This window comes from Vombatus ursinus, unplaced genomic scaffold (genome assembly GCF_900497805.2).
Source record: "Vombatus ursinus unplaced genomic scaffold, bare-nosed wombat genome assembly UNPS02009205.1, whole genome shotgun sequence".
Classification (NCBI taxonomy): Eukaryota; Metazoa; Chordata; class Mammalia; order Diprotodontia; family Vombatidae; genus Vombatus; species Vombatus ursinus.
The window spans coordinates 16518525-16535639 of record NW_020948983.1 but is presented as its reverse complement, the minus strand read 5'-3'; the positions used below and the strand labels follow the sequence as shown (position 1 = coordinate 16535639).

At 37.3% G+C, this 17115-nt stretch overlaps 1 protein-coding gene across 1 annotated transcript in view; it reads right to left on the bottom strand.

Moving 5' to 3' along the window:
* Nucleotides 1-17115, bottom strand: part of LOC114035635 (cilia- and flagella-associated protein 43-like) — a 156102-nt gene that overhangs the window by 57818 nt on the left and 81169 nt on the right. Inside the window, exons 18-21 of the mRNA XM_027851936.1 lie at nucleotides 16938-17015; nucleotides 15673-15750; nucleotides 14881-15006; nucleotides 8596-8700 (exon numbers count right to left, since the gene is read on the bottom strand). Of these exons, the coding sequence (XP_027707737.1) occupies nucleotides 8596-8700; nucleotides 14881-15006; nucleotides 15673-15750; nucleotides 16938-17015 (387 nt within the window). The remainder of the gene's footprint in view (nucleotides 1-8595; nucleotides 8701-14880; nucleotides 15007-15672; nucleotides 15751-16937; nucleotides 17016-17115) is intronic.

The following is a 17115-nucleotide window of genomic DNA, read 5'->3' as shown; positions in this document are numbered from 1 at the left end:
GGTGGTTTCCAGACTTCTCAACCCACAAACACCAAAGACAACTTAGGTCAGTAGGAAAGGTCTGTTGGACCTGGGTGAGAGAGGAGCACAGTGTGGCCCAGCCCTGGCACAGCCCCAGGGTGGCAGTGGCTGCTTCCAGAGCTCATGGCCCACAGACGTGGGGGGGATTGAGCAGCTGATCAGAGGAGGATTGCAGGGATCTCTTTGCTGGTGCTGAGGTAGGATTCTCTTGCTTTGCCCATGCTTGGATCTGGTTTGCAGTCCTGGGTGGTGGTCCTGGGGCAAAGAGGAGCACTAGCATGGCAGAACTCTTGATGGCAGTGGAGAGGGAATCCTCCTTACAATTCCAAGGCAGAAAAGAGTGCTTGTGGTCACTCATAGACCAGAGTACAGGCCAGGAAAGGAGTAAACACCTCTCCTTTATCATACTACCTTGAAAGAACCAAAAATTTACAGTTCCCTAGAAGTATCTCTGAAAACAGCTGCACAAAACACCTGAAGCTTAGGAAAATACACCCTCCACACTGGAAGCAGAGCCCTACCTTAACAGAGAGTTAAAAAGTCAAGTCATTGACTGGGAACATGAGCAAACATCAGGAAAAAACTCAAATTATAGAATCTTACTTTGGTGATAAAGAAGATCAAAACATACAACCAGAAGAAGACAGCATCAAAGCTCCTACATCCAAAGCCTCCAAGAAAAGTATGAATTGGTCTCAGATGATGGAAGAGCTCAAAAATGATTTTGAAAAGCAAGTAAGAGAAGTAGAGGAGAAACTGGGAAGAGAAATGAGAGTGATGCAAGAAAATCATGAAAAACAAGTCAACAGCTTGCTAAAGGACACCCAAAAAATACTGAAGAAAATAACACCTTAAAAAATAGACTAACCCAAAGGGCAAAAGAGGTCCAAAAAGCCAATGAGGAGAAGAATGCCTTAAAAAGCAGAATTGGCCAAATGGAAAAGGAATTTCAAAAGTTCACTAAAGAAAATAATTCCTTAATTAGAATGGAGCAAATGGAAGCTAATGACTCTATGAGAAATCAAGAAATTATAAAACAAAACCAAAAGAATGAAAAAATAGAAGACAATCTGAGTTATCACATTAGAAAAACAAATGACCTTGAAAATAGATCCAGGAGAGATAATTTTAAAATTATTGGACTACCTGAAAGCCATGATTAAAAAAAAAAAGCCTGGACATCATCTTTCTAGAAATTATCAAGGAAAACTCCCTGATACCTAGAACCAGAGGATAAAATAGAAATTGAAAGAATCCACTGATCACCTCCTGAAAGAAATCCCAAAAGGAAAACTCCTAGGAGTATTATAGCCAAATTCTAGAGTTCCCAAGTCAAGTAGAAAATATTGCAGGTAACCAGAAAGAAACAATTCAAGTATTGTGGAAACACAATCAGGATAACACAAGATTTAGCAGCTTCTACATTTTTAAAAATTTCTTTTTTTATGGTAATTTTTATTTATTTTTTTTTGTTTTCAACATTTACTTCCACAAGATTTTGAGTTCCAAATTTTCACCCCATCTCGCCCCTCCCCCCACCCCAAGATGGCATGCATTCTGAATACCTCTTCCCCTAGTCTGCCTTCCCTTCTATCTCTCCCCCTCTTCTTTTATCCCCTTCCCCTTCAATTTTCCTGTAGGGCAGGATGGACTTCTGTACCCCATTTCCTGTATTTCTTATTTCCCAGTTGCATGTAAAACATTTTTTTAAAAACATATGTTTTTAAAACTTTGGGTTCCAAATTTTCTCCCTTCCTCCCTCCCCACTCACCTTCATTGATAAGTTAAGCAACTAAATATAGGTTATATATGTGCAGTTATGCAAAACACTTCCATAGTAGACATGCTGTGAAAAACTAACTCTATTTCCCTTAATCCTGTCTCACCCCCCCATTTATTCTATTCTTTCTTTTGACCCTGTCCCTCCTCAGAAGTACTTGCTTCTGATTACCCCCTTTCCCAATCTACCCTCCTCTCTATCATCCCCCTACTCTCTTGTCTCCCCCCCCCCCCCCCATTTTCCTGTAGGGTAAGACAGATTTCCATACCCTATTGAGTGTGTATGTTATTCCCTCTTTAAGTCAAATTCTTTGACAATAAGATTCACTCATTCCCTCTCACCTTCCCCTGTTTTTCCTCCACTGTAAGAGCCTTTTCTTTTCTGTTTTTTTTGTGAGATAATTTACCCCCTTCTACCTCTCCCTTTCTCCTTCTTCTAGTATAATCCTCTCTCACCCCTTAATTTTATTTTCCAGATATGACCCCTTCGTTTTGAACTCACCCTGTGCCCTCTATCTGTCTGTCTATCTATCTATCTATCTATCTATCTATCCATCTATCTATCTATATCTATATATACGCACATAAAATTTTTTCCCCTCCAACTACCCTAATACTGACAAAGGTCTCATGAGTTACAAAGATGATCTTTTCATGTAGGAATGTAAACAGTTCAACCATAATAAGCCTCTTATGATTTTCTCTTTTCTGTTTGCCTCTTCATGTTCCACTTGAGTCTTGTATTTGAAAATCAAATTTTCTATTCAGCTCTGGTCTTTTCATCAAGAATGCTTGAAAGTCCTCTATTTCACTGAATGACCATTTTTTCCCCTGTAGGATTATACTCAGTTTTCCTGGGTAGGTGATTCTTGATTGTAATCCTATCTCCTTTGCCCTCCAGAATATTATATTCCATGCCCTGCGGTCCCTTAATGTAGAAGCAGCTAAATCTTGTGTTATCCTGATTGTGTTTCCACAATACTTGAATTGTTTCTTTCTGGCTGCTCATAATATTTTCTCTTTGACCTGGGAACTCTGGAATTTGGCTACAACATTCCTAGGAGTTTTCCTTTCGGGATCTCTTTCAGGAGGAGATCAGTGGATTCTTTCCATTTCTGTTTTGCCCTCTGGTTCTAAAATATCAGGGCAGTTTTCCTGGATAATTTCTTGAAAGATGATGTCTAGGCTCTTTTTTTGACCATGGCTTTCAGATAGTCCAATAATTTTAAAATTCTCTCTCCTGGATCTATTTTCCAAGTCAGTTGTTTTTCCAATGAGATATTTCACATTGTTTTCTAATTTTTCATTCTTTTGGATTTGTTTTACAGTGTCTTGATTTCTCATAAAGTCACTAGCTTCCAATTGCTCTGTTCTAATTTTTGAGGAAGTATTTTCTTCAGTAATATTTTGGACTTCCTTTTCCATTTGACCAATTTTGCTTTTTAGGGCATTCTTCTCCTCATTGGCTTTTTGGACCTCTTTTGCCATTTGGGTTAGGCTATTTTTCAAGGCATTATTTTCTTCAGTATTTTTTTGGGGGGGTCTCCTTTAGCAAGCTGTTGACTTGTTTTTCATGATTTTCTTGCAAAACTCTCAGTTTTTCCTCTACTTCTCTTACTTGCTTCTCAAAATCCCTTTTGAGCTCTTCCAAGGCCTGGGACTGATTCATATTTTTCTTGGAGGCTTTGGATGTAGGAGCTTTGGCTTCGTTGTCTTCTTCTGGTTATATGTTTTGATCTTCTTTGTCACCAAAGTAAGATAATATAGTCTGACTCTTTTTGCTCTGCTTACTTATGATCCTGACCAGTTACTTGAGTTTTAAACTCTTTGTTAAGGTAAGAGTCTGCTTCCAATGTGGAGAATGTACTATCCCAAGCTTTGGGGGTTTGTACAGCTGTTTTCAGAGATACTTCTAGGGACTTGAAAATTTTTAATTCTTCCAAGGTGCTATGATAAAGGGCAAGGTGTTTTCTCTCTACTGCCACAACAAGCTTCACCACACCAGCATTCCTCCTCGCCCCAGGACAGCCCCTCAGAACTGTGACCCAGATCCAAGCACAGGCAAAGCAAGAGATTCCTGCCTCAGCACTGGCAAATAGAACCCTGCAATCCCCCTCTGATCAGCCACTTGATTCCCCTTCAGTCTGTGGGCTGGAAGCTCAGGAGGCAGCTGCTGCCCTCGGGTTGGCTGAGACCTAGCTCCTTCTCTCACCTCAGTCACAGACTTTTCCCACTGACCTTCTAAGTTGTCTTTGGCATTCATGGGTTGAGAAATCTGGAAACCCCCACAGCTGCCTGTGATTCAGTCCTCTGAGGCCTGCTCCAGGGTCTCTGCAGCCTGCGCACCCACACCAGACTGCACTCCTTTTCCTGCCTGGGGCGATATACCTTTCTGATCAACCATCCAGGCTGTCTTTGGCTGGAAATTTGTTTCACTCTGTATTTTTGTGGGTTCTGCTGCTTTAGAATTTGTTTAGAGCCATTTTTTATAGGTATTTGGAGGAATTTGGGGACAGAGGTCAAGCAAGTCACTGCTTTCCATCTGCCATCTTGGCTCCGCCCCTAGCAGCTTCTACATTAAGGGACTGGAGAGCTTGGAATATGATATTGTGGAGGTCAAAAGAGCTAGGATTAAAACCAAAAATCACCTACCCAGCAAAACTGAGTATAATCCTTCAGGGAGAAAAAATTGACTTTCAGTGAAATGGAGGTGTTTCAAGCATTCTTGATGAAAAGACCAGAACTGAATAGAAAAATTGACTTTCAAATACAAGACTCAAAAGAAGCATAAAAATGTAAACAGGAAATAGAAATCATAAGGGACTTATTAAAGTAGAACTGTTTACATACCTACATGGAAAGATGATATTTGTAACTCATGAGACCTTTCTCAGTATTAGGGTAGTTGGAGGATACACACACCACACAAACACACACACACACACACACACACATACATATATATATACATATCCATATACACATATATATAGACATAGGGCACAGGGTGAGTTGAATATGAAGGGATGGTATCTAAAAAATGAAATTAAGGAGTGAGAGAGGATTGTACTGGTGATGATGGGAGGGCAGATTGGGGGAGGAGATAATCAGAAGCAAACACTTTTGAGGAGGGCAGGGTCAAAGGAGAGAATGGAATAAATGGGGGTCAGGATAGGACAGAGGGAAATATAGTTAGTCTTTCACAACATTATTATGGGAGTGTTTTGCATGACTACACATGTATAACCTATATTATATTGCTTGCCTTCTCAATGAGGGTGGGGAGGTAGGAGGGGAGAGAATTTGGAACTCAAAGTTTTAAAAATGAATGTTAAAAATTGTTTTTACATGCAACTGGGAAATAAGATATAAAGGCAATGGGATATAGAAATCTATCCTGCCCTACAGGAAAATAGAAGGGGAAGGGGATAAGAGAAGGCAGGATGGTGATAGAAGGGAGGGCAGATTGAGGGAAGGGATATTCAGAATGTATGCCGTCTTGGGGTGGGGGGAGAGGAAAGATGGGGAGAGAAATTGGAGCTCAAAATTTTGTGGAAGTGAATGTTGAAAACTAAAAATAAATAAATTAATTAAAAAAAGAAGGAACAACTTTAACCAAATTGTAGAATATAAAAGAAACCTACACAAATCATCAGCATTTCTACATACTACCAAAAAGAGAGAGAGAAATTCCATTTAAAATAGCTATCAAATGTATAAAATATTTGGGAGTCTACCTACCAAGACACCCAGGAACTATATGATTACAACTACAAAACTGTCTTTATACAAAGACAAATTTAAATAATTGGAGACCTATTAATTGCTTATAAGTAGGTCAAACCAATATAATAAAAATAGTAATAATACTACCTAAATTAATTTGCTTATTAACTTCCATACCAATCAAATTACCAAATGATTACTTTATAGAGCTAGAAAAATAGCAAAATTTATCTGGAGAAACAAAAGTTTAAGAATCTCAAGGAAAATGATGAAAAAAGTGGGAAATGGGGAGGGGGTCTAGCAGTAACAGATCTTAAACTATATTACAAATCAAAATCGTAATGATTTGGTGTTGTTTTAAAAATAGGTAGATCCCTGGCATAGATTAGGTAAACAACATACCAAATCAAAATAATACAGTAGCCTAGTGTTTGATGAAGTCAAAGACTTCAGCTATTGGAGTAAGAACTCAGTATTTAACAAAAACTGCTTGGAAACCTAGAAAACAGTTTTAGAATCTAGATATAGAGCAACATCTCACATTGTATACCAAGAGTAGTTCTAAATGACTATATAATAGACATGAAAGGTGACTTCATAAACATTAGAAGAGCAAAGAAGCAGATTCAAATTTATCAGAATAAGAGACATTTCACAATTAATAAATTGTCATTGGTTATGACCAGGCAGTTTTCTAATAAAGAAATCAAAGCTGTCCATAACCGTACGGAAAATACTCCAAATCACTAATAATTAGAGAAAAGAAAATTAAATCAAGTCTAATGTTTTACCTCATATACTCCCAAGATTGGCAAAGTTGATTAAAAAAGAAAAAGGATAAGGAAAAATGTTGGAGGGGATGTAGGAAAACAGATACTTTAATGTACTGTTGGTGGCACTGTAAATTGGTCTTGCCATTCTAGAAAGCAGTTTGGAATGTTGCCCCTAAAGTTACTAACTTTGCCTACCCTATGACCCAGTAATGCCACTATCTACTAGGTCTTTATCCCTAAGAGATCAAAGAAAGAATAAAAGGACCCTAAGTACAAAAATATTTATAATAGCATTTTTGTGGTGGAAAAGAGCTGGAAACTAAGATGTTGTTTATCAGTTGGATAATGAATGAATAAAATGTTATATTAATGTAAAATAATACTATTGTGCTATAAGAATGATGCAGCAAACAGTTTCAGAGAAACTTGAGAAGGCTTGTATAAATTTTACAGAGTGAAGTAAACTGAACAAAGAGAACAATTTATACAATAACGGCATTGCGAATATAAACAATTTTGAAAGACTTATGAACATTGATCAACACAATAATCACCATTCCAGAGGAATCATGATGAAAGATGCTACCCATTTCCAGATAGAGAAGTGATGGATTCAGAGTGAAGATATAAGCATGTATTTTTTGGACGTGGCCAATATTGGACTTAGTTTTGTTTGACTATGCATGTTTGTTACAAGAGTTAATGTTTGTCTTTTCTTTTAATGAGGGGAGATGTGTGTGAGAGAGAGAGAAAATAGATTTTTCTTGATTTAAAAAATAAAAATACTTTTATTTTTAAAGAGTGAACCATTGGGGCAGCTAGGTGGTGCAGTGGATAGAGCACTGGCCCTGAAGTCTGGAGGACCTGAGTTCAAATGTGGCCTCAGACCAAACATTTAATACTTGCTAGCTGTGTGACCCTGGGCAAGTCACTTAACCCCAATTGCCTTAAAAAAAAAAAAAAGTGAACCATGGAAGAGAAAAAAGATTGGCCTGCAACAATGTGGGCTTAGATGAAATAATGTAAAATAAAATTTTAGTGGATCAAGTCATGCATGCCACATTCCAGCCAAACTTACCTACTTGACATTCCATAAACATAACAGCTCGATCTTATTTCCCAGCCCTTGGTACTGACACAGGCTGCCCCCCATAATGGGAATACTCTCTTCACTGCTACTATTTGGAATCCCTAGTTCCCTTCAAGGTCCAACTTAAGTGTCCTTTCTAGGCTTACTCAATTAATAGTGTTCCCCCTGCCCCTCATAATTACTTCATATTTACTTATTAGTCCATGTGCTGTCGCTCCCTTGCACAATGTAAATTCCTGGAGATCAGGGATTATTTTGTTTTTTTCTCTTTATAACCCTAGCGCCTCATATCTAGTAGGTCCATTGGATCATAGATTTAGAGTGGAAAGGACATCAGAGGCAATTGAATCTTCTACATCCATTTCACAGATAAAGAAACTTGAGTCCCAAACAAGTTAAGTGACTTGTCCATAGTCACAGGGCTAGTAAGCAGAATTGGAACCAAGGTCTTCATGACCCTAAATCCAGCACTTTTAATCTACTACACCATGTTGCCTTTAACAATAAATTATATAATATATGCTTTGCATTGCATTGAATTGAATCTGTAACTATTGACCCATATATCTATTTTCTCATTGTTATAAAATCTTTATGAAAATGATTTCCATGAGAATTGAGAGTATCCTTGGTGAATATATGAGAAAGGAAGAGGCAGGCAAAGCAATATAACTCTAATAGTCTGGTGTTAACTCTGTGATTTTCCCTGTGTGTTTCTGTGTTGTCTGAATTCTGTTTGAGTCTTGTGTACCAAGTCGTGCTGCAAGTTCCGCATGTTCTTTGACTTAAAGTACATCTGTAGGTCAGGTAACAATACTTGTCATAATACTGACAACTGCACTTTGGATGAAACCTCTGAGGAAAGGGGAAGTTTGTTAAAGAAGAGATCCATGCTGAAGAAGTAGTTTCAAGTGTTGTCACGGAGAAGAAAACAGAACATTAAGGATATGTTAAGAGAGAGGTCCTAATAGAGATTAAATGAAAAGGGAAACTCATAACAAGTAGTAGAAGAGTTGTATAATGCTCTGAGATAGTGATGTTTTGAATTTGGACTAGAGCATTGGTTCCCAGCCCTGGGGAGGGGGGGGTATGTTTTTCAATAGTGAAAGGATTGTCACATTTTTTAACCTCATTGAATACTTGAATATTATTACTTGAGATAACCGATTCTATTGATTACAAAGATAACATGTTAAGACTAGTCACCTTAAGTGATCGGCCTTTTATGTGCATGGAGTGCCAGCATTCTTCTTTCAAAATGTGACATAAATACTTCTTAGCTAGATTTTCCATTTCTGTTTCCTTTTTAATCTTTAATAAAAAAAAAGAAAATATTCATGTTTCATAATGGTCTAGCATGTAAAACTTAATAACTTACTAGTTATTTGTATGAATACATTTTAAAAAATGATCTATAAGTAATCATCATCTGTAAGTAAGATTTCAGTTTTTTGAAAGTTTCTATAAGCAAGAAATTCTTCATTTTATTGTTTGATTGTTTCAGTCATGTTTGACTCTTTGTGACCCTGTTCAGGGTTTTCTTGGCAAAGATACTGGGGTGGTTTGCCATTTCCTTCTCTAGCTCATTTTACAGATGAGAACAAGGCAAACAGGTTAAATGACTTGCCCAGGGGCACACATCTAGTGTTTGAGGTCAGATTTGAATTCAGGAAGATGAGTCTTCCTGACTGCAGATCTGGCACTCTGTCTATGGTATCCCCTAGCTGTGCTTTCTTAGCTAGGCTGCATCTTAGGTGACAGTATCTGTGGGCCCACACTGTAGACTTGTTAGCCCTATAGGATGTGCCTGACCTTGTGCTTCACTGGCGTTGGTTTTAAGAGACCATGCTATAAGGAGTCAATGAAATAGAGATTTAGTGGAGGTCTAATATTAATAAAAATGTTAAATAGCCATGGCTTGGACACCTTTTGAGATCTTATAGGGATACTTACTGGACATGTTATTTCAGCATTATGAGTAATTCCAGATGTGGAAACTCCCCTTCCCATTTAGTCCCAATAGTCAGTCACCTTCTTAGCAATTTATCCTCTTAAAGTGTTGCCTAGAGCACCAGGAGATTAAAGGACTTGCCTAAATTCATAAAGTCAATGTGTATAAGAGGTGTAACTTGAATTCAGGATTCTTATCTTCTATGTCATGCTGCTTATACTTTACATTTTTTGTATTCAGAAGAGTACGTCTTTTCCACAAGTGTTGTATTTTAGTGTTCAGTGAGACAACCCTCTGTTAGAGGTTCTTAAAAGCTCAACTGTATGAAAAGTTTGCCTATATGCAAAACTCTCCAATGGGTCTGATGCAAGGAATTCACACTGGTGATATGTCAGTCCTCCAACACAATAGTATCTATGCACATAATTTGTGACAACAGAGTACATTTGTCAGCTGAGTCCTTCATGTTACCTCTGAGTTCTTCCTAAGTTTAAAAGTTGTTGACTCTTTGCATTTTGTGTGCTGCTTTATAGTTTGCAAAGTGCTTTTCTCACAAAAACCAAGTGATATAAGTAACATATAACTGATGCTTTAAAATAACTTTGATTTAGATACTTTAAAGAATAAATAATAAAATGCCCTCAAATGATTATGATTTGTGGAAATCTAGATCTGTATGGGAGGGTTTAGCTTAACTGGCAATTCCATTTTATAGTATTTGTGTTGCTTAATCATTTTTCAGTTGTGTCCAACTCTTTGTGACTGCATTTGGGGTTTTCTTGGCAGAGATACTGGAGTGGTTTGCCATTTCTTTCTCCAGCTCATTTTACAGATGAGGAAATTGAAGCAGACAGGGTTAAATAACTTGCACAGGGTCACACAGCTATTAAGTGTCTCAGAGCAGATTTGAACTCAGGAAGATGAGTCTTCCTGACTCTAGGCCCAGCCCTTTATCCACTGTGCCACCTTTTACCTCCTTTTTACTGCCTCCTTTTGCCATATACCACATGCAGTGCTTTGACTAAATCCAAACTTCACAGAACAAACCCCCTTAATAAAAGAATTTGTTCTGTAAAACTTGGACTCAGTCAAAAAACTGCACTCAAGGACCTAGAAGGTCATATGTGGCCTCAAGGTCACAGGTTCCCACTCTTGATTTAGATCCTATCTTCAAGGCATTTATAGTCTGGTGGAGGGATAAGATACAAGCATAGATAACTGTAATATAAAACATTGCATGAGAAGTATATTAGAAAGTTGCAAAGCATATAACAATATTGTTACCAATAATCCCACCATTTATATAACACTTTAAGGTTTATAAAATGCTCACTTTTCCACAACTCTATAAAATAGGTATAGCAAGTATTATTATTCCCATTTTACAGATGAGGAAACTTATGTTCAGATAGAATAAATAACTTGCCCATGGCCACAAAACTATTGTCAGAACCAGCATTTGAATTTTGTTCTCTTGACCCCAAGTCCAGCACACTTGACACTATACTACATTGCCATTACTCAACTAGAGGAAAGATTCATGAAAGAGGAGGCATTTGAGTTAGTGTTTAAAGGAAGAGTAAAAATTCAGGGGGTGAAGAGAGCAAGAGAAGGTATCTGAGGCGTAAAAACCGAGGCACAGAGGAAGGCAAGCCTAGAGCTATTCAGGGGGCAAAAACTAGTTAGGTTTGGCTAGAGCGTAGAGTATACGTATAGGTATAATATAAGATCAGAGAAGCAGAGTAGTGACAGACCCTGAAAGGCCTTAAGCCAAGTAAAGAAGCTCTAACTGTAGTCAGCGGGCAATGAGAAATCATTGAAGTGTTGTGGTTTTTTTTTTTTTTTTAAAGTACGTGAGTGATGTTACCATGTTGATAATTAAGGAATATTATTCTGGCAGAAGTATGAAGGATGAACTGGAAGAGCCAGGGCATAGAGAAAGACAGACTGATTAAGAGCCTAAATATAGCTAGCAGCATGTCTTTATTTTTACTACATACACTTAAAGTTCTAATGACAAGTAGAGATCTTCAAATATATAGAGAATAAGAAAAAGAAAGGAATACACAAGATGAAACAGAAAGCGACTGCAAAGATTGTACATATCTGTAAATTATTATTTACTGATTATTAATTCTGACCCAAGAGATGTATATTGATTTTAACATAGTATTACCCACATTATCTTTGTTTTGTGATACTTTTTGGCTTTATTTTGTCTGTAACTTACAACTGCTGCTGTTATTGTCTTTAGATACATATAGTAGTTATAGTCAATGTGTAAATTGTTCTTTTTGGTTCTGCTTTCTTGGTTCTGAATCATTTAACACAAATCTTCCTATATTTCCTTGAATTCATCATACCATCTCCATAATTTACTATGGCAAAATAATAGTCTATTACATTCCTATACCATAATGCATTTAGCTATTACTACAGTTATTTGATATTTATTTTGGTTCCAGGTTTTTGCTACTATAAATAGTGGTACTCAGAATATTTTTGTAAAATAGGTCTTTTTTTCTCTATTAATGTTCTCCTTTAGCTCCCAGTTCCTAACTGGGTCAAAAATATGCACCTTTTTATATCTTTTGTTGTGATTCTATATTATTTTCCAAAAAAAGGCTGGGACCAATCCACATCTCTGCCAATAATACGATACCATGTTTATTTATTTTTTTACCACAGTCAACCAACAGTGAATTTTGTCAACCCTTATTGTCTTAGCCAAATTGATGGGTATTAGGTGAAGTTTCAGGTGTCTTAATTTACATTTCTTATATCCACACAGTTGCCAAGGCTTATTAATTCTACATCGACAATATCTTCTATTTTATCCATAGAGCCACCACCCTACTTCAGGCACTCATCCCTTCTTACCTGGACTAGGTTATTGGTTATAGTAACCTCCTAATTGTTCTCCTCCCTGTGTGCAGTTTTTTTTCTTATCTAGTCCACCCTAAGTGGCATTCCCAAAGTACGAGTCAGTCAATAAGCATTATTAAGCACTTATTCTGCCTAAGCACTGTCTGATTATGTCATTTACTTTTATAAAAAAAAAAAACTACGGTGTCTACTTCTTATTTAGCCTTTCATAGTCCTAGACTATTTTCCCAAGTTTATTGTAAATAATTCTTTTTTTTAATACATTTTATGTTCCAGCCAAAATGGAACATTATTTGTTTCTTCAAGATGGATTGCTGTTTGTTGTGCAAAAGCTATTTGTTTTCATGTAACCCCAGTACCAAATCTGATTGGTATGGGACTCTGCTTTACGAGTGGAGATTAATGCCCCATGTCTGCATTGGGAACAGGATAGAAGGTTACAGACTTGTAGTTTTCTTTGGATCTTCTTCAAACTCGAGAGTCTCTTTGGACTCTGCAGCCCCTTGGACACTTCCAGTTTCCAGTTTTGAAAGAGAAGATGAAAGAAGCCAGCCCTACTTTTGTCGGCTAAAGGAAAAGATTCTGGGAAGAAGTTGACACGAGACGAGCTGTCAGTCTCCATTATGTCCCTGTCCCTAGCTTATTACACTAGAGACTTTAGGGAACGTATCTTTGGGTGGGAGCTGGGACTCTCTCTCTTGGTTGAGGTGAGTTACCTTGATCCCCACTCTGTATTGTCTGGTGTATATTCTTATATGTATACTTTCTCTGACATCTGTTTTGTTACTGACTTAGATAAATAAGTTCTTGGCTAATTGCTATATGTATGTTCATTGAGGAAATGGCATCCAGTGGGGAGGAACTCAAGCCTTATATATAAAGTTTGTGGTCCCACTTCCCCCCAATGATGAATAGTGATCAGAAGTTAGATTGAACCTGAAAATCACATCTCCTAGATAAATAATACCTAAGGGAGAAAACAGACAGAATTCTAGCCCAGTACCACTCTGCCCTTGAGTGGCTCCAAACTGTCTGACCCCAAATTCCTACTTCCCTCCTGTCAGGAATTAAAGTCTCTCTTTGAGAAGATGGGGGAGGAGGTGGGAAGAAGAGGCTAGAAATATCTAGTCTTATGTTTTTATAAATGAAATGAGAGTAATTGAGGAAAACTGGAAAAGAAATGAGAGGTATGTAAGAAAGAATATCTTACATTCTCAGTGTTTCTGTGTGGGTCTGGGACCTGCTCCTGCCCTGATGCACACAGCCTCTCCCTGGACACCAGAGAGCTAGGCATAGGGCATGCTCTCATCGTGACACATTCTCCAGTGTCTACAGACCTCCCTATCTTTCTCCCTCTGCCAGCCTAGGCCAGACAAAGGACTTGTTGTGACTTTTTATGGATTTCCCTGTCAGGATTCGGTCTGGTACATTTTCTAAATCTCTTTGGAAGAGGTTATGGAGGGGAACTCTGCCTCTGGTTCCTACTACTTTGCCATCGTGGAACCACATTTCTTTGCCACACTCTTATATTAATCTTCTACTGTGGTCTTTTGGCTCCAAATACAACGCACTTTCCATTGTACAACATAGGCCCATGGAAATAGTGTAAAATTGCAGTGGAATTTACCAAGTGGAACCATTTCTAAAGGCACAGTTGATAGAGAATTGAACTTGGAGTCAGGAAGCCCTGAATTTGGATCCTGCTTCAGACAATTATTAACTGTTTGACTTTGGGCTCATTGCTTGGCCTTTCTCAGTCTCAGTTTTCTTATCTGTAAAAGAGGCATAATAATAGCACTTACCTCACAGGGTTCTTGTAAGAATCAAATGAGATGGCATATACATAGCACTTTGCAAACCTTAAAGCACTATATAAATACTAGTTATTATCATTCTCATCATAAATTTAAAAATTCAGTTACCAAAAAAAAAATTGTTACCTCCCCTTGATTCCATTTTCTCTACATATTTTTAAAATATGGTTCATGATTTCTCTGTGCCTCCCCATAGGTCTCTTCAGAGAATTCCATTTCCCCCTCCTCATCAGAATTATTTCCCTTTTTGATATCAGAATTTCATTCTTCAAAGTTTCCCATTCCTTTGAGGCTGATGTACCCTATAGTATTTTAGTCTATGGGGATCCCATCTGTTGTTTCTCTAAACCATTTGAAATTTGCTCTCCAAAAATCTAGAATATATGTCAGACAATGTACAACTTCTCTCTTCTCTATTACACATTCTAAGATCAAATAATCACTTCACCCCAAAGTTTCCACCATTTTATTCCCAGAAACCAGTTCCTCTCTGTTAATGACAATCAGATCTAGAAAATGATTTTTCCCCTATATGTTTCTCTACCTTTTGAAGGTTGAAATGATCATGAAATCCTGCCCTGTTTTGCCACCATCTGGTGCTAATACTTCTTTCAAGACAAAGACAATCTATTATTTTCTTTTGTAGCTCTCCTTGGACTTTGCACAGTATTGTACCCATTAGCAAAAGTCGGCTAAATGAATGAAGCAATTTATTATTTTTACATCCCAGATATACATAAGCTTTTTCTAAGTATATTGGAGAAGTTCTTATTTTGCCCCTCCTTTGTTTTTTATGTCAATGAATATCAACAATGCTACTTCAAGTAAATTCTCACATACCTTTTCCACTTCTTCTTCACCTTCATCGTGAAGTCTTTCCATTTCTTCAACATCCAGACTGAATTCCTGTTGCTCTAATTGTGCAATCTCAGATGCCAACTCATTTTCATTCATCATAGCCTGAATCTGAATTAAATGATAGAAAATAATGGTGAACAAGTAAATAAGATCAGCTTTAAAGGGTGCCCCCCTAGTTTCATTGGGGAAAAGTCAATACCAGTACCATTTCTTATTGCCAGGATCTAACCATTAAGATTAATTGAATTCTAACTTCTTAAGGTTATCACTGTTTGTTCATTGCAATACATCTACTTATGAATAGACATTGTTTAGTTTTGTTGCCATATAATTTTTTAATTTTGTTAGATTTCCATGTGTGGTGTGTTGATTTTTTAAAAAGAAAATATGTTTTTTTCCAGCTTCTCTCTTTAAGAACCTACTCCAACAGAGGAACATTGAAGAGAGGACCATATAATTTAATATATTTGTTCCAGAGAATTCCTCTAAACACTTTACTAAAAATAGTCTAACCTTTTCATTTCCCTATATATTTTGCTTTTTTTCTTCTTTATCATTGACATTGATGGAGTACTCAGTGTGTTAGGCCCTGGGCTGAGTGTGTGGTAACTCACTTCCAAGAATACAGCAGAAAACGGAGCTTGCAAACATAGAAGGGAGAATACCTGAGTAGTACACATGCCTGCCACATCATACCTATGTACAACTAAGCAGGAAATATCATTTGAGACTTTAGGCATATTTTATTAGAGTGTGAATCATCATAACACTTACAGTTTTAGTCAAAGTTTTGATTTCTTCTTTTAGTTCCTTCTTTTTTTTACTAAACTCTTTGATTTCTTTTTTGGTGGCCTGAAACATCAATCAATCAATAAACAACATTTATTAAGCACCCATTTACTACTATCAGCTACTCTGCTGGGGGCCAGGGATACAAAGAATTAAATAATCCATACTCAAAATGAGTTTATGTCCTAACAGGGAGATACAACATATATGTGGTTGTACAGAATACATATAAATAGAATTCATACAACTAAATACAAAGCAGAGCGGGAGGATACTAGTAATTAGGGTAAAACGAATTAGGAAAAGTTTCATGTAGAAAGTGGTGCTTACAGGGCAGCTAGGTGGCGCAGTGGATAGAGCACTGGCTCTGGAGTCAGGAGGACCTGAGTTCAAATCCGGTCTCAGACCAGACACTTGACACGTACTAGCTGTGTGACCCTGGGCAAGTCACTTAACCCCAGTTGCCTCGCAAAAAAAAGAAAAAGTGGTGCGTGATCTATATCTTGAAAAGAAAAGAGAGATTCTTAGAGTTGAAGGTGAATGCATTCCAGGCATGGGGGACAGCCAGTGTAGAGAGACAGAAACATGAGATGGAGGGCTGTGGCAGGAGAACAATGAGAAGGTCAATTGAACTAGACTGCAAGGTAGGGAATGGGGAATAATAAGACTGGGAATATAGGTTGGGGCCAGGGTGTGAAGGCCTTTAAAAGCTAAACAGAAGAGTTTCTATGTTTTATCTTAGAGTCAATAAGAAACCACTAGAATTTATTGAGTGGGGAAGTGGCATAGTCAGATCAGCACTTAAGATATTCTTTGGTATCTGTTTGGAGGATGGACTAGAGTGGAATGGACTAGAGTGAGACAAGGAGACCAATTAAGAAGCCATTGCCAAAAAAAAAAAAAAAGAATTCAAGATCACAGAAGTATGGGTGATGGTGAAATTCAAGATATGATCCCACCATGAGTGACTGAGGTATGTCAGGGCAGTTGAGAAGGTGGATAACTTGGAAGGAGCTATTAACATGAATACTGATATTTTTCAAGTTTCACTGCAGGAGTAGTAGTGATCAAGAGGAAGACTATTAAATATTAAAGACCCAGTGCTGCTAGTGAACATAGGAAGCACCATTTTGAAACTTTGCCTAGGATAAACAAATTATTTGTCTTGATTTTTTTTTTTGGCATTAACTATAAAATGATTAATACATCTTCTATAATATATTTGATATGTGTATATACTCATATAATACCTCTTCATTTTTCCTTTGTAACCAACTAGTTTCATCTTCATAGTTAGCTTGGGAAAATGGCTTCTTTATGTAATATAACTGAGAAGAAAAGATAAACATCTGTATTAAACTGAATTCTCTAGTCCATCAAACTCTCTACCCCTTTATTTAAGAATTACCCTAAAACCCTACTCTGTAA